At 38.6% G+C, this 18,929-nt stretch overlaps 1 protein-coding gene across 1 annotated transcript in view; it reads left to right on the top strand.

Moving 5' to 3' along the window:
- Window positions 1-18,929, top strand: part of ITFG1 (integrin alpha FG-GAP repeat containing 1) — a 285,005-nt gene that overhangs the window by 256,580 nt on the left and 9,496 nt on the right. The window contains exons 15-16 of the mRNA XM_040253601.1: window positions 14,981-15,105; window positions 15,665-15,747. Of these exons, the coding sequence (XP_040109535.1) occupies window positions 14,981-15,105; window positions 15,665-15,747 (208 nt within the window). The remainder of the gene's footprint in view (window positions 1-14,980; window positions 15,106-15,664; window positions 15,748-18,929) is intronic.

Genomic DNA, 18,929 nt, shown 5'->3' on the forward strand with positions numbered 1-18,929 from the left:
CAGAAAGAAATAGAAAATCTCAACAGACCTAAAACCAGTAAATAAACTGAATCAGTAATCAAAAGCCTCCAAACAGAAAAATCAAGAATCAGATGGCTTACTGTTGAATTCTTCAAACCCTTAAAAGAAAAGCTAGCATGAATCCCACCCACACTCTTCTAAGAACTAGAAAAGGAGGGAACATTTCCTCACACATTCTGGGAGGCTGGTATTACATACATAACAAGCCAAATAAAGATGTCACAATAAAACAAAAACTACAGACCAGTATTGCACATGAATTTTGATGTAAAAATCTTCAGCAAAATGCTTACAAGCCAAGTCTAAAAGGACATTATAATAAACTGATCAGTTTGTCCCAGGAATGCAAAGATTGTTCAAATAAGAAAAATCAGTTAATCCATCCCAGTTATAGAACTGAGGGAAAAGAACAAATGATCCTCTCATGTATTTTCATAGGAAAACCATTTAACAAAATTCAGTACCTTTTCTTGATTTAAGAAAAATCAAAAACAAAAAACTTGGAGTAGATGAGAACTTTCTTATCTTTCATAAATATAAAGGTCATTTATGAAAAACCCACAGCTGACATCATCCTCATTGGTAAAAAATGGAAAATATTCCCCCTAAGGTTAAGAATAAGACAAGGATGGCCACCTTCACTACTGCTATTCAACTTTGACTGGAATTCCTGGATAGAGAAATTAGGGGAGAAAAAGAAATTAAAAGCATCCAAATTAGACAACAAAAAGTGAAACTTTTTTCACTTTTTGCAGGTACTATGATTCTGTATAGAAAACCTCTTAGAATGACACACAAGAAAAACCTCCAGAGGTAATAGATGTATTCTGCAAAGTTGTGGGGTAAAAGGTCAACATCCCTAAATTAGCTGTGATTCTATATACCAGTGAGCAATTCAAAACAGAAATCTTTTTAAATTGTTCAATTTACAGCAACTCCAGAAGAATAAGTAGGGATAAATTTAACCAAGGAAGTGAAAGACTTATACACTGAAAACTATAAAACATTGCTGAAAGAAATTAAATAAGACCTAATAAATGGAAAGACATTCCATGTTCATGGATTAAAACACTTAATAATGTTAAAATAGTCGTATTCACCAAAGTGCTCTATATATATCCAGTGCAATCCTTGTCAAAATTCCAGTGCTCATTTTTGCAGAAATGGAAAAGGCAAAGTTCAAAGTCATAAAAAATAGCAAAGGGCCCTGAAAAGTCAAAACAATATTGAGAAAGAAAAATAAAGAAGAGGAGCTTATACTCCCCAAGTTTAAAACTTGCTTAATCAACTGTGTGGTGCTAGCATAAGACATAGAGACCACTGGAACACAATTGAGAATCCAAAAATAAATGCAAACATCTGTGGACAATTAACTTTGACAACAATGGTGCCAAGGCACCATTAAATGGATATGTCGCACCATTAAGTGGATATGATGCCAAGGCAGGTAAAAACCCAGGTAAGACAGTAGGTGCTGAGAGAGGGAATCAGAGGGCAGACAGACTTAAACCACAGTCATGGACAACTAGCCAGTCTGATCACACAGACGACAGCCTTGTCTAACTCAGTGAAACTAAGCCATGCCGTATGGGGCCACCCAAGACAGACAGGTCATGGTGGAGAGGTCTGACAGAATGTGGTCCACTGGAGAAGAAAAAAAGTGAAGTTCCTCAGTCGTGTCCAACTCTTTGTGACCCCATGGACAAGGGAATGGCAAACCACTTCAGTATTCTTGCCTTGAGAACCCCATGAACAATATGAAAATTGCAAAAAGATAGGACACTGAATGATGAACTCCCCAGGTGGTAGGTGCCCAATATGCTACTGAAGATCAGTGGAGAAATAACTCCAGAAAGAATGAAGGGAAGGAGCCAAAGCAAAAACAACACCCAGTTGTGGATATGACTGGTGATAGAAGCAAGGTCCAATGCTGTTAAGAACAATATTGCATAGGAACCTGGAATGTTAGGTCCATGAATCAAGGCAAATTGCAAGTGGTCAAACAGGAAATGGCAAGAGTGAACATCAACATTCTAAGAATCAGCAAACTAAGATGGACTGGAATGGGTGAATTTAACTCAGATGACCATTATATCTACTACTGTGGGCAGGAAACCGTTAAAAGAAATGGAGTAGCCATCATAGTCAACAAAAGAGTCCGAAATGCAGTACCTGGATGCATTCTCAAACATGACAGAATGATCTCTGTTCGTTTCCAAGGCAAACCATTCAACATCATGGTAATCCAAGTCTATGCCCAAACCAGTAACACTGAAGAAGCTGAAGTTGAATGGTTCTATGAAGACCTACAAGCCCATCTAGAACTAACACCCAAAAAAGATGTCCTTTTCATTATAGGGGACTGGAATGCAAAAGTAGGAGGTCAAGAAACACCTGGAGTAACAGGCAAAATTTAGCCTTGGAGTACAGAATGAAGCAGGGCAAAGACAGAGTTTTGCCAAGAGAATGCACTGGTCATAGCAAACATCTTCTTCCAACAACACAAGAGAAGACTGTACACATGGATATCACCAGATGGTCAACACCGAAATCAGACTGATTATATTCTTTACAGCTAAAGATGGAGAAGCTTTATACAGTCAGCAAGACCGGGAGCTGACTGTAGCTCATGAACTCCTTATAGCCAAATTCAGACTTAAATTGAAGAAAGTGGAGAAAACCACTAGACAATTCAGGTTGACCTAAATCAAATTCCTAGAGGGCCTGATGAATTATGGATGGAGATTCATGACATAGTACAGAAGACAGGGATCAAGACCATCCCCAAGAAAAAGAAATGCAAAAAAGCAACAGGATGCTTGGGGCTGGTGCACTGGGATGACCCAGAGGGATGGTACGGGAAGGGAGGTGGCAGGAGGGTTCAGAACGGGAACACGTGTACACCTGTGGCAGATTCATAATGATGTATGGCAAAACCAATACAATATTGTAAAGTAATTAGCCTCCAATTAAAATTAAAAAATTTTTTAATGGCTGTCTAAGGCGGCCTTACAAATAGCTATGAAGAAAAGAGAAGTGAAAAGCAAAGGAGAAAAGGAAAGATACCCATTTGAATGCAGAGTTCCAAAGAATAGCAAGGAAAGATGTGAAAGCCTTCCTCAGCGATCAATGCAAAGAAATAGAGGAAAATAGAATGGGAAAGACTAGAGAACTCCTCAAGGAAATTAGAGATACCAGAACATTTCATGCACAGATGAGCTCAATAAAGGACAGAACTTGAATGGACCTAACAGAAGCAAAAGATACTAAGAAGAGGTGGCAAGAATACACAGAAGAACTGTACAAAAATGATCTTCACGACCCAGATAATCATGATATTGCAATCACTCACCTAGAGCCAGACATCCTGGAATGTGAAGTCAAGTGGGCCTTAGGAAGCATCACTATGAACAAAGCTAGTGGACGTGATGGAATTCCAGTTGAGCTATTTCAAATCCTGAAAGAGGATGCTGTACTCGGTATGCCAGCAAATTTGGAAAACTCAGCAGTGGCCACAGGACTGGAAAAGGTCAGTTTTCATTCCAATCCCAAAGAATGCTCAGACTACCACACAATTGGATTCATCCCACACACTAGTAAAGCAATGCTCAAAATTCTCCAAGCCAGGCTTCAGCAGTACATGAACCATGAACTTCCAGATGTTCAAGCTGGTTTTAGAAAAGGCAGAAAAACCAGAGAGCTAATTGCCAACATCCGTTGGATCATCAAAAAAGCAAGAGTTCCAGAAAAACATCTATTTCTGCTTTATTGACTATGCCAAAGCCTTTACTGTGTAGATCACAATCAACTGTGGAAAATTCTGAAAGAGATGGGAATACCAGATCACCTGACCTGCCTCTTGAGAAACCTATATGCAGGTCAGGAAGCAACAGTTAGAACTAGACATGGAAAAACAGACTGGTTCCAGTAGGAAAAGGTGTACATCAAAGCTGTATATTGTCACCCTGCTTATTTAACTTATATGCAGAGTACATCATGAGAAATGCTGGGCTTGAAGAAGCACAAGCTGGAATCAGGATTGCCAGGAGAAATATCAGTAACCTCAGATATGCAGATGACACCACCCTTATCGCAGAAAACGAAGAACTAAAGAGCCTCTTGATGAAAGTGAAAGAGGAGAGTGAAAAAGGTGTCTTAAAGCTCAGCATTCAGAAACCTAAGATATGGCATCTGGTTCCATCACTTCGTGGCAAATAGCTGGGGAAACAGCGGCTGACTTTTTGGGGGTGGGGGTGGCGGTGCTCCAAAAACACTGCAGATGGTGACTGCAGCCATGAAATTAAAAGATGCTTACTCCTTGGAAGGATAGTTATGACCATCCTAGACAGCATACTAAAAAGCAGAGCCATTACTTTGTCAACAAAGGTCCATCTAGTCAAGGCTATGGTTTTTCCAGTGGTCATGTATGGATGTGAGAGTTGAACTATAAAGAAAGCTGAGCACCAAAGAATTGATGCTTCTGAACTGTGGTGTTGGAGAAGACTCTTGAGAGTCCCTTGGACTGCAAGGAGATCCAACCAGTCCATCCTAAAGGAGATCAGTCCTGGGTGTTCATTGGAAGGACTGATGTTGAAGCTGAAACTCCCGTACTTTGGCCACCTCATGCAAAGAGCTGACTCATCTGAAAATACCCTGCTGCTGGGAAAGGTTGAGGGCAAGAGGAGAAGGGGACGACAGAGGATAAGATGTTTGGATGGCATGACCAACTCGATGGACATGAGTTTGGGTAAACTCTGGGAGTTGGTGATGGACAGGGAGGCCTGGCCTGCTGTGGTTTATGGAGTTGCAAAGAGTCAGACATGACTGAATGACTGAACTAAACTGAAGCCAAGACACTATTAAATGGATATGATGCAATCTCAAAATGTCAGAATGGTCTCAGTTTGCCATTCATCATCACAGTAATCCAGGTCTGTTCCCCAACCACTGATGCCAAAGAAACTGACACTGACTGGTTCTATAAAGACCTACAACACCTTCTAGAACAAACACTAAAAAAAGATGTCCTTTTTCATCATAAGGGATTGCAGTGTAAATGTAGGCAGTCAAGAGATACCTGGAGTAACAGGCAAGTTTGGCCTTGGAGTACAAAATTAAGTAGGGCAAAGGCTAACAGTTTTCCCAGAAGAACACACTCGTCGTAACAAATACCCTTTTCTTCCAACAACTCGAGATGATTCTACACATGGACATCACCAGATGGGCAGTACAAAAATCAGATTGATTATATTCTTTGCAACCAAAGATGGAAATACTCTATACAGTCAGCAAAAACAAGACCTGGAGCTGACAATGGCTCAGATCATGAGCTCCTTATTGCAAAATTCAGGCTTAAATTGAATAAAGCAGGGAAAACCACTCAGCCTTCAGGTATGCTATGCTATGCTAAGTCACTTCAGTCGTGTCCGACTCTGTGCGACCCCATAGCCAGCAGCCAACCAGGCTCCCCTATCCCTGTGATTCTCCAGGCAAGAACACTGGAGTGGGTTGCCATTTCCTTCTCCAATGCATGAAGGTGAAAAGCGAAAGTGAAGTCACTCAGTCGTGTCTGACCCTCAGCGACCCCATGGACTGCAGCCTACCAGGGTCCTCTGTCCATGGGATTTTCCAGGCAAGAGTACTGGAGTGGGGTGCCATTGCCTTCTCCGCCTTCAGGTATGACCTAAATCAAATCTCTTATGATTTTTCAGTGGAAGTGATGAATAGATTGATGGGCATCAGACCTGGTAGACAGGAACTGAACTATGGATGGAGGTATGTACACTGTACAGGAGGCACTGACCAAAACCAACCCAAAGAAAATGCAAGAGGGCCAAGTGGTTGTCTGAGGAGGCTTTACAGATAGCTTAGAAAAGAAGAAACATGAAAGGCAAGGGAGAAAGGGAAAGATATAGCCTACTCAATGCTTGGAAAAGCCCCAAATGGTGGAGTAGAAGGATATGTGCTTATCTTCCCCTTCAAGAACAAAATTGCAAGTAGCTGTTGAACAGCCATCAACAGGAGGACGTTGAAACCCACCATAAAAAATACCCCACATCCAAGAACAAAGGAGAAGCTGCAACAAGATGGAAGGAGGGGGTACATTCACATTAAAGTCAAATCCCATACCCACCCGGTGGGTGACCCACAAACTGGAGAACAATAATACCAAAGAAGTTCTCATACTGTTGGAATGGTTCAAGGCCCCACATCAGACTTTCCAACCTAGGGATCTGGCAAATAGACTGGGAATCCCCAGGAAATCTGACTTTGAAGGCCAGCAGGATTTACTTAAAGAACTTACATAGGACTAGGAGAAAGAGACTCTTTGAGGGCACAAACCAAACTTTGTGTGCACCAGTACCCAAGAGAAAGGAGCAGTGACCCCACAGGAGAATGAGACAGACCTGTTTGTGCATGTTTGAGGGTCTTTTGCAGAGGCATGTGCTGCCAGTAGTTTGCCACAGGGACAGGGGCACTGGCAACAGCAGTCCTGGGAGGCACATGTTGGCATAAGTCCTCTTGGAGGTCGCCATTAGCCCTACAGCAGAGCCTGTAGACTCCAGGACTGGGTCTTCTCTGGCCAAACAACTAACAAAGAGGGAGCACAGCCCCACCCATCAGCAAGCAACTGGATTAAAGGTTAATTGGATTAAAGATTTACTGAGCATGGCCTTGTCCACCAGTTCAATTCAGTTGCTCAGTCGTGTCCAGCTCTTTGCGACCCCATGGACTGCAGCATGCCAGGCCTCCCTGTCCATCACCAACTTCCAGAGTTTACTCAAACTTATGTCCTTTGAGTTGATGATGCCATCCAACCATCTCATCTTCTGTCATCCCCTTCTCCTCCTGCCTTCAATCTTTCCCAGCATCAGAGTCTTTTCAAATGAGTCAGTCCACCAGAGCAAGAGCCAGTTTTCCCCACTTCCCATCAGGAAGCTTGCACATGCCTCTTATCCTCATCCGTCAGAAGGCAGACAGAAGAAACAAGAACTACAGTCCACAGCCTCCAGAATGAAAACCACAATCAGAAAACTAACCAAAATGATCACATGGATCACAGACGTGGGTACTCAATTACACTATGAGCCATGTCATGCAGGGCCCCTCAAGATGGAGAGTCATGGTGGAGAGTTCTCACAAAACATGGTCTGCTGCATAAGGGAAATGTCAAACCGCTCCAGTATTCTTACCGCAAGAACCCTCATGAACAATATGAAAAGGCAGAAAGGCGTGACACAGGAAGATGAGACCCCCCTCCCCTAGTTGGTAGCTGTCCAGTATAATACTGGAGAAGAGTGGAGAAATAGCTCCAGGAAGAATGAAGAGGCTGAGCCAAAGCAGAAATGACACTCAGTTGTGGATGTATTTGGCAGTCAAAGTAAAGTATAATGCTGTAAAGAACAATATTGCATTGGAACCTGGAATGTTAGGTCTACAAGTCAAGGTAAATTGGATGTGGTCAAGCAGTACATGGCAAGAGTGAACATCAACATCTTAGGAATCAGTGAACTAAAACCAAAGAAGACATACAGATGACCAACAAGCAAAGACATTCAACACCATTGGTCATGAAGGAAGTGCAAATCAAACCACAGAATTACCACTTTACAGTCATTAGGATGGCTTTAATGAAAAAAGAACAAGTGTCAATGAGGATGAAAATATAGAAACTCTCATTCATTGCTAATGAACATGTAAAATGACAATTTCTTAAAAAATTAATTACCATATGATTCAGCAGTTTCATTGCTAGTATAATAAATAGCCAAAGGAAATTGAAATCACGGTCTCAAAGTGGTATCTGTACATCCATTTTCATAGCAGCATTACTCAGCCAAAAAGTGGAGTCAAGCCAAATGTCTATACGTGGATAAATGGATAAGCAAAGTAGTATATACAAGGAATATGAGGCTTCCCAGGTGGTGCTAGTGGAAAAGAACCTGCCTGCCAATTCAGGATACTAGAGATAAAGGTTTGATCCCTGGGTTGGGAAGATCCCCTGGAGGGAAAGATCCCCTGGTGGAGAACATGGCAAGCCACTCCAGTACTCTTGGCTGGAGAATCCCATGGACAGAGGAGGCTGCTGGGCTACAGTCCATAGGGTTGCAAAGAGTTGGACCCAACTGAAACCGATGTTGCACATATGTGCACACACATAAGGAATATTATTCAACCATACAAAGGAACAAAGCACTGATACTTGCTATAGTTTATTGTAAGTGAAAAAAGGCAGACACAAATAATCATGTCTTATATGACACACGTGGAAGAGACAAATCCATAGAGACTGAAAGCATATTGGAGAATAGCAGGGGAGAAGGCAATAAGGAGCTATTACTTATATGAGTATGGAGATTAATGAGAGCTGTGGTTATACAATAATGTGAATAAAGGCCACGATTTTATACTTTAAAATGGTTAAGTGTGCATTATATGTATTTCACCTCAAAAAAACAATAAAACAATAGAGTGAAAAGGGTGCTTTCATTAAAAACTAGTGTTTGTGTAAAGCAGTACAATCTATTTTTAGAAATCAGGTTTTCCCTTACATGTATTCATCCACATGTCCCAACACCATTTGTTGAAATGATTTACCCAATAAATGCTCCATCCTCTGGTATTCCGTGTATAGGAATGTAAGAAAATAATTTGGATGCAGACAAATATTGGGATGCAGAGATGTTCACTAAAGCATTGTTTATAATAATGAATATTAGGAGAAATCCTTAATATCCAACAGTAAAATATTAATTTTAAATTATGAATAAGAGGATACTATGTAAACAATGAAGTTATGTTTCTTATAACATTTGTATAGATACAGTTTTATAAAAATAATTTTGAAAGGCTTGTGTAATGTCTGTCTTTTAACTGTTATCTTTGGTTTTCTTTTAATTGTATTTCAGTGTTCCAATAATCTTTCTCTCTGCATATCTATTTTTAAAGAATTTTAATAACATGAGAATATTTATGAAATAACATTGAGTGGAGAGCAGTAATACTAAAGTGTGTTAATGTGTTTACTTGTTCATGCACATGCCTAGGCAGAAAATTACATGATTAAAAGTATGCTAAAAAATTTTTTAAGTCTGCTAAAATATAACTATGTCTTCATTTTGAGATTTTTTGATAATTTATTTTCATTATTCTTTTTAATAGTTTTTAAGTTTTCTTACGAAATATATAGTTTTATTTGGAATTTATGGTCTATGATCTTAACTGTATTGATAATTTTTTTTTTTTTTTGGTTCTTTTCAGTGAGATAGTTATAGAGAAATGGTTTATAAGTCTAGTTTGATGTCTATTAAGTCAGTCTTTGCTAGGTATAATGAAATATGTATGTATTTAACATTTACTTTAACAATGTTTACTATATTTGAGGCACTCTTTTAAGCATTATCATTCAATCAGCTAAGTCTACAAGGCAAAGTAATTTCATACCCCTTGCAATTAACTCTATTGCTTTATAGTTTTACATACATAAACTTTATTAACAGTTATCCTAAATTCACTGTTCCTTTTCATTATACCTTTCTCTTACTAACATACTGCTAAGTTGCTTCAGTCATGTCTGATTCTGTGCAACCCCACAGATGGTGGCCCACCAGGCTCCCCCGTCCCTGGGAATCTCCAGGCAAGAACACTGGAGTGGGTTGCCATTTCCTTCTCCAATGCATCAAAGTGAAAGTGAAGTCACTCAGTCATGTCCAACTCTTATAAAAAATTAGATACATATATATTTTCCAATGATTTCATATTTCTGGGTAACATTAGTAGATGTTTAGCAGAGTCCGTAGCATATTATAGTATTTAGATATTAAGTAACCCTGTCATTTTAAATAGTTTGTTTAATTATGTTGAAAATACCTAGCGAGTAAATAACAGTCTTTAAAAGTGAGCTATAATAGGAGAGATTGATTTTTGGAATGCCAGTGTAAGGACTTCATGAACCTGCTGTCCCCTCCCCCCACCAATAAGCAAACAAACAAAAAATGCTGGCTAAATAACTAATATTAACTATTTCAGAACTCTGGAAATTAACCAAAGCCACAGAATGTTCCAAGCACTGTCTATCCAGGAGGAACTCCTGATACTTAAGATGGCAGGGTCTGGGGCATTTTAACTTGGACTGTTTCCATCCCACCTCCCCTGTTTACTAAATGGTGCAGCAGCCATAAGTAGCTAGTAGCCTCACAGTCAGTGGACAAGACTGACCTTTGGAGCCCCATTAAAATTCTCATCCCTATAACACTATCAATATTTGTCTAAGCTATCAACTCCTTAGGAAATCTCCATTCTCAGAATGTTGGGGCTATCTGATTTGATTCAGAGTTCAGCCTAGCACGGGGAAAAAGCCCAATCCCTCCAAGACATTACCAAAAACAATAGTGTGCTGGCAGAATCCCAGATGTAGTGAACAAAAGCCTGGCCAAAATATATAAGGAAGTCCCAAGGCACTTGACAACCATAGGCCACTATAGGCAACTTTGAAATGCTGGAACATCTTCTTGGACATCTAAAAACATGCCTAGAAGGGAAACCACCTCATTCAAATACATAGCTTGATTATGCTACCTTGAGGCACTGCTCAAGCAAAAAAATGAAAGCGAAAGCTATCTTATAAAAACACACATTTAAAAAAAGCAGACAACAGAAAATGTGCACAGTGATGTTAGACTTAAGTTAAAAGAACCTGTAAATTGGCTATTATAAACATGTTCAAAGACCTAAAGGAAACTAGGATTAAAAAAACCTAAAGTAAGCATGACAACTGTGTCTCACTAAAAGAAGATACAAATAAGAAGTAAAGATCATTTTTAAAAATCAAATAGAATCCAGAGTTGAAAAGTACAATAACTGAATCAAAATTTTCTGTAGAGTACTCAACAACACATTTGAGCTGGAAAAAGAATTGTTCAGTCACTAAGTTGTGTCCAACTGTTTGTGACCTCGTGGACTGCAACACACCAGGCTTACCTATCCTTCACTACCTCCCAGAGTTTGCTCAAACTCAAGTCCATTGAATTGGTGATGCCATCCAACCATCTTATCCTTTGTCATCCCCTTCTCCTCTGGCCCTCAATCTTTCCCAGCATCAGGATCTTTTCCAATGAATCAGCTCTTTGCATCAAGTGACCAAAGTATTGGAACTTGAGCTTCAGCAACAGTCCTTCCAGTGAATATTCAGTTCACTCGTTTCATCTCCTTGCAGTCCAAGGACTCACAAGAGTCTTCTCCAGCACCACAATTGGAAAGCATCAATTCTTCAGCATTCAGCCTTGTTTATGGTCCAACTCTCATATCTGTACATGACTACTAGAAAAATCATAGCTTTGACTATATGCACCTTTGTCTATATGCATCACTATATGCAAAGTGATGTCTCTGCTTTTTAATACGCTAGTTAGGTTTGTCACAGCTGTCCTTCTAAGAAGCAAACATTTTTTTAGCAATCCTGAATAATAGGTTAATTGCAAGTTTAGAGAAGAGAAGGAGGAGAAGGCAATGGCACCCCACTCCAGTACTCTTTCCTGGAAAATCCCATGGATGGAGGAGCCTGGTAGGCTGCAGTCCGTGGGGTCGATGAGAGTTGGACATGACTCAGTGACTTCACTTTCATGCATTGGAGCAGGAAATGGCAACCCACTCCAGTGTTCTTGCTTGGAGAATCCCAGGGATGGCAAAGCCTGGTGGGCTGCTGTCTATGGGGTTGCACAGAGTCGGACACAACTGAAGCAACTTAGCAGCAGCAAGTTTAGAGAAAGAAAAAAAAAAACCTCAGAACCTGTGAAACCACCATCAAACATACCAATGTATGCATAAAGCGAGTCTTAAAAGAAAAAGAGAGAAAAGTGAAAGTGGTAGACACTCAGATGTGTCCAACTCTTAGCAACGCCATGAGCTGTAACCCACCAGGCTCCTCTGTCCATGGGATTTCCCAGACAAGAATACTAGAGGGGGTTGCCATGCCCTTCTCCAGGGGATCTTCCCTCCCCAGGTCTCCTGCATTGCAGGCAGATTCTTTACCATCTGAGCCACCAGGGAAGCCCAAAATAGAGAAAGGTGCAGAATAAATATCTGTAGAAGTAATGACTAAAACCATCCAAATATGATGAAAAACACTAATCTGCACATATGAGAAACTCAACAAACTAAAAGTAACTCAAAAGAGTCAGCACTGAGACACATAAAGTATCAAAAATAGAGACAAAAAGAGACTTCATAGCAGCAAGAAGGATGCAGTTAGTTACATGTAAGGGAGCCTCCACAAGATTAACAGCTGGCTTCTCATCAGAAACCACAGAAGGTAGAAGGGGATGATACATTCAAAGTCCTGAAAGGAAAAAGAACAAACTGTCAATCAAGAATTCTGTTGGATTGGCCAAAAAATTCATTTGGGTTTTTCCATAAAAGCAGAGAAACACAAATGAACTTTTTGACCAACCCCATATATGTGCCAAAGCTATCCTTCAAAGGAAAGTTATGACCAACCTAGATAGCATATTCAAAAGCAGAGACATTACTTTGCCAACAAAGGTCCATCTAGTCAAGGCTCTGGTTTTTTCAGTGGTATGTATGGATGTGAGAGCTGGACTGTGAAGAAAGCTGAGTGCCGAAGAATTGATGCTTTTGAAGTGTGGTGTTGGAGAAGACTCTTGAGAGTCCCTTGGACTGCAAGGAGATCCAACCAGTCCATGCTAAAGGAGATCAGTCCTGGGTGTTCTTTGGAAGGACTGATGCTAAAGCTGAAACTCCAGTACTTTGGGCACCTCATGCGAAGAGTTGACTCATGGGAAAAGACTCTGATGCTGGGAGAGATTGGGGGCAGGAGGAGAAGGGGATGACAGAGGATGAGATGGCTGGATGGTATCACCGGCTCAATGGACATGAGTTTGAGTGAACTCCGGGAGCTGGTGATGGACAGGGAGGCCTGGCGTGCTGCAATTCATGGGGTCACAAATCGGACATGACTGAGCGACTGAACTGAACTGAACTGAACAGAGATTAAAATAGAATTCATCACTAACAGACCATTCTTCAAAAATACTAAAGGGAGCCCTTAAGCGTGAATGAGAGGACAACTAGACAGTAACTTGAATCCACACAAATAAGTAAAAAGTACCTGTAAGACTATAGAGAAGTATGAAATATGGTTTATGTATTTCTGTTAAATAGTACCTCTTATTTCCTAAGTGATTTACAAAACAACTGCATAAAGTAATTATAGATATGTGTTGATGGGCTGAATATGTAAAAACATAATTTGTATAATAACACAAAAGGGTGGGAACTTTGGAGCAAAGTTGTTGTTATGTGCTAGGTATTAAGTTATTTTGTTAAGTTAATATGCTAGTTGCAGTTCCCAGGGTAACCACTAAGAAAACAGCTCAGAAAATATATAATAAAAGAAACTACAGAATTAAAATGCTGTAATAGAAAACAATTAAAAGAAAGCAGCAATGGAGAAATAGAAAAATGAAAAAGACATACAGAAAACCAATAGCAAATAGCAGGCAAAAGTCCTGCCTTATCAGTAATTACATTGAATGTAAATAGAATAAATACTCGTATCAAAAGGCAGAGATCAGCAGAATGTATATTAAAATATGACTCAACTAGGTGCTACCTGCAAGAGAAACACTTTATATTTAAAGATATAAAAAGTTGAAAGTTTTAAAAAATGAGATAAATTGTACCATGCAAGGAGTAACCAAAAGAGAGTTGAGTTTCTCTAGTTGCAGACTTGCCCCCTCTCACTGAAACTAGAGAAAGCCCATGCACAGCAAAGACCCATTAAATATAACCCATTTAAAATATATACCTGGAAATTAAACAACACACTCCTAAAAACCCAGTGGGTCAAAGAAGAAATCACAATAGATACTAGAAAATAGGTGAATGGAAAAAAGAAAAAAAAAAACACAACATACCAAAATAAATGGGATGCAGCTAAAGCAGTTCTTAGAGAGAAATTTGTTATACCTAGAACAGTCTGAAATCAATAACCTAACCATCTAGTTCAAGAAACTATAAAAAAACACCAAATTAAGCCTAAAGAAAACAGAAGACAGGATATAATGAGAGAAAATATGTAGGGGATAGAAAATCAGAGAAAACCCGGCTGAACCAAAAGTTGGGTCTTTTAGAGTAACAAAATAGACATACCTTTAGCTAGACTGTTCAAGAAAAAGAGAAGACTCAAATTACTAAAATCAAGAATGAAAGAAGCGACAACTACAAACTTTGAGACCTAAAAAGGAAGCTACAAAAATGGCCAATAAGCACATGAAAAGAAAACATTAGTTATTAGGTAAATGCAAATGAAAGCCACAATGATATACCACTTCATAACCACTAGAATGGCTGTGACCAAAAGATAGAGAACGTGTTGATAAGAATATGGAAAAATTGGACCCCTCATAATTATTCTTGGAACTGTGGAATGATACAACCATTTTGGAAAAGAGAAGTTGACACAAAAGCTTGTATGTGAATGTTCACAGCAGCATCATTCATCAAGAGCACATATTACATGATTGCATTTATATGAATCTCCAGGATAGGCAAATCTATTGATATAAAAAAAAGTAGATTAATGGTTACCTGCATCTGGAAGGGCAGGGGTTAGAAATAAAAATAACTGCTAATGGGTATGACATATTTTTGGGTGATGAAACTGTTATAAAATCTGATTGAAGATACTCAGAATCACTCAACTTATACTTGAAATAGGTGATGTTTATGAAGCGTGAATTATTTCTCAATAAAGCTGTTATCTTTAAAAGTGAATTATTAATATTTATTATGAACCAGGCATTTCATTTCACATTTTTATCCTTATATAAAGGTAAGTTATAGAAACCTAAATTTTTAACATTTTATAATTTTAATATTTGATAAGAACAGTGTCTCCAAAGATGTATTGTTCTTTTTTCTTTTTAAAAAATAAATTCAGCTGGACAACTTAGCCAGTCGGCACATTTAGCTCTCCAACTGCCATATAATGTACTTGGCTTAGGTCGAAGTGCCAATTTTCTTGATCATCTTTATGTTGGTATTCCACGTCCATCTGGAGAGAAGGTGAGTAAAAATTTACAAGTAATCTGTTTTTTAATATTTACTGTTCAGATATTTGAATCTAAATATTTTCATTTCCTTTAAAGAATTTTAAAAATTCACTGGTAGTGACTGATATAAACTTATCTTACATACAGAACATTATAATTTGAAAATATACCTTAAGACTTCCTACCCCTCTTCTTCCCTGCTTTTTCTCATTTTCACCATCTACCATACCAAATATTTTTATTTTGATTACTGTCAGATTCCACCTCAACTTGAATTTTAGTTCCAAAGCAGCATTTGTACTTAACACTTTGAACAGTGCCTGCTACAAGAGTGTTCTGTAAATACTAGTTAAATTAATGTATCCATAAGACAGAAATATAATCCTTCTCTGAAAAAATGAAGAAATTTTTGCAAATAGGAGCCCTATTTGGAACCTTATATATATAAATTTAGCTTAATCCATACCTAGGATTTCAATTTATCAAAGTATACTTAAGCTTTTTCCTTATTTACAATAATCATGTTTTTAAAGTGTATTACTGAATGTTAAATGTTCTTATTCTTTTCCTAGTCTGTACGAAAACAAGAATGGACTGCAATCATTCCAAATTCTCAGCTAATTGTCATTCCATATCCTCCCAATGTTCCTCGAAGGTAATGTCCTTGCTTGAATTGAATTTGGTAAAAGTACTGTCAACTCTGAATCATAGATACATCTTTTTAAAGCTCTGTTTCTGTTGTGTTCCTATGAGTGTCATCACTTAAGTTTGCTTATAGCAAACTTTAAATGGCTAAACATACCTATACATAAGATCCCTGACATTTTCCATGAAGATTAAACCTTATTAGAAAAACAGCAGGTTAACTAGGGATTTATACATGTTCTGATTAAATAAGCTGGTTTTCAGTTATTAAATAAGCTGGTCTGATGTGAAGAGCTGACTCATTTGAAAAGACCCTGATACTGGGAAAGATTGAAGGCAGGAGAAGGCGACGACAGAGGATGAGATGGTTGGATGGCATCACCAACTCAATGGGCAAACTCCAGGAGTTGGTGATGGACAGGGAGGCCTGGCGTGCTACAGTCCATGGGGTCGCAAAGAGTCGGACACGACTGAGCGATTGAACTGAACAGAACTCAGTTTACTGGCCATAAATTCTAAACTTTCAGGCTGCTAAACTTCACAAGCAATGATCTTTTTAGCAAATGCTTTGAGAAGTGGTTTATGTCCCACAGTGGTTAGGCAGAAATTTTGAAGTTCAACATACCCAGGCACGAAACTCAGATCCACTGCTGGCTGACTAAAACAGGAAGCTAGTCCTTGTTGTCTCTGAAGGACTGTACAGTCCATGGAATTCTCCAGTCCAGGATACTGGAGTGACTAGCCTTTCCTTCTCCAGGGAATCTTTCCAACCAAGGGATCGAACCCAGGTCTATTGCAGGCAGATTCTTTACCAGCTGAGCCACAGGGGAAGCCCTTCTGCAGTGTAGAATGGGAGTTAAAATACCTGCCTTAGAAGGATGAGGATGAAATGTGCTTAACACAGTGCCGAGCATATATTGTTTTCAGTGAATGATAGGTATTTTTAACCTTACTAGCAACATGTTCCTTTTATAATGTAGCATTTAATTCTAAATCTTTATCTGTTCATTTTTCTTTAAATTATTTGGTTGATTCCATTATTTCAAAAAGTAGGTGATGAAGGTATTAACATTTAAATTTCATTGGGAAAAACAGAACTTGTTCTTAAGGCCATTCTGATGTCAATATGAAAAAAATAACCTATGAGTATGTAACTAGTGGCTTATTATATTTCTTCTCAAAATACAGGCTACACTGTTTTCTTCTTCCGGTTTTATTGAGATACAATTGACATACAGCACTATGTAAGTTTAAGGTATAGGGCATTATAATTTGACTTAGTTACATCATGAAATGATTATCACAGTAAGTTAAATGAACATCCACTATCTCACATAGGTACAAAGTTACAGAAACAGAAAAAATATTTTTCTTGTGATAAGAACTCTTAGGATTTATTACTCTTTTAACAAATTTCATATATAACATGTGGCAGAGTTAATTCTGTTTATTGTGTTGTGCATTACATTCCTAGTATGTATTTATCTTATAACTGGAAGTTTGTAACTTTTGACTGCCTTCATCCAGTTCCCTCCCCTCACACTTCCCATCCCTGGTAACCACAAGTCTGAGCTTTTTCTATGATTTTTTTAAAAATGTAACTAACCTACAACACTATGTTAGTTCCTGTTACACAGTATGTTGTTGTTTAGTCACAAAGTCATGTCTGACTCTTTGTGCCCTATGGACTGCAGCATGCCAGGCTTCCCTGTCTTTTACCATCTCCCAGAGTGTGCTCAGACTGATGTCCATTGGGTCAGTGATGCCATCCAACCATCTCATCCTCTGTCTCCCTCTTCTCCTCCTGCCCTCAATCTTTCCCAGCATCAGGGTCTTTTCCAGTAAATTGGCTCTTCATATCAGGTGGCCAAAGTATTGGACCTTCAGCTTCAGCATCAATCCTTCCAATGAATGTTCAGGGTTCGCTTCCCTTAGGATTGACTGGTTTGATCTCCTTGCTGTCCAAGGGACCCTCAAGAAGCTTCTCCAGCACCACAGTTTGAAAGCATCAATGCTTCCACATGCAGAATACAGTGATTCGATGTTTCTGTACATTTCAAAATGATCACCACAGTCAAGTCTGATTACAGTCTGTCATCAGACATTACATAATCATTGACTATATTCCCCACATTGTACATTTCATATCCGTGACTCATTTACATTGCAGCTGGAAGTTTGAACCTCTCAATCAACCTCACTCATTTCTCCTTCCTCTACCCTCCCTCTCCCCTCTGGCAAACACTTAGTTATTCTCTGTAACTCTGTTTGGTTATGTTTGTTCATTTGTCTTTTATTTTTTAAATTCCATATAAATGAAATCATACAGTATTTATCCTTCTCTTTTTTCACTTAGATACCCTCTAGATCCATCCATGTTGTCACAAATGGCAAGATTTCCTTCTATTTTATGGCTAAGAAATATTCCATTGTGTGTATATGTATAAATGTGTGTATGTGGAAAGAGAGTGAGGACTCACATTCTTCTTTATCCCTTCATCTATTGATGGGTACTTAGGTTGCTTTCACAATCTTGACTATTATATATAATGCCGCAGTGAACATAGGGTTGCATGTATTTTTTCTAATTAATGTTTTCATTTTCTTTGGATAATGGAACCAAACTATTTAAGTAGTGGAACCAAACTACTTAAGAACTCTATTACAGCATTATGTTTGAATTAGGATACCATCAATAACTCCAGTTAACATCTGAGTTCAGACCTTTTTAATGAGTCTATTAAAATTTTGAAATTTATAACACAATGAATCTACACAAAAAACTATATGAATCATAGTACTTCTAGATCATGTAATATCATGACATAGAACAATATCTTAAGAGTAGTAAAATAAAAGACAATAAACAGAAAATGCACTTAGAATATTTATAAGCACTGATTTGTGATTTTAGAAGATATCTATGCATATAGATAGATAAGATATAATGGTCATCTGAGTTAAATTCACCCATTCCAGTCCATTTTAGTTCGCTGATTCCTAGAATGTTGACGTTAACTCTTGCCATCTCCTGTTTGACCACTTCCAATTTGCCTTGATTCATGGACCTAACCTTCCAGGTTCCTATGCAATATTGCTCTTCACAGCATTGGACCTTGCTTCTATCACCAGTCACATCCACAACCGGGTATTGTTTTTGCTTTGGCTCCATCCCTTCATTCTTTCTGGAGT

This window comes from Oryx dammah, unplaced genomic scaffold (genome assembly GCF_014754425.2).
Source record: "Oryx dammah isolate SB20612 unplaced genomic scaffold, SCBI_Odam_1.1 HiC_scaffold_13, whole genome shotgun sequence".
Taxonomy (NCBI): Eukaryota; Metazoa; Chordata; class Mammalia; order Artiodactyla; family Bovidae; genus Oryx; species Oryx dammah.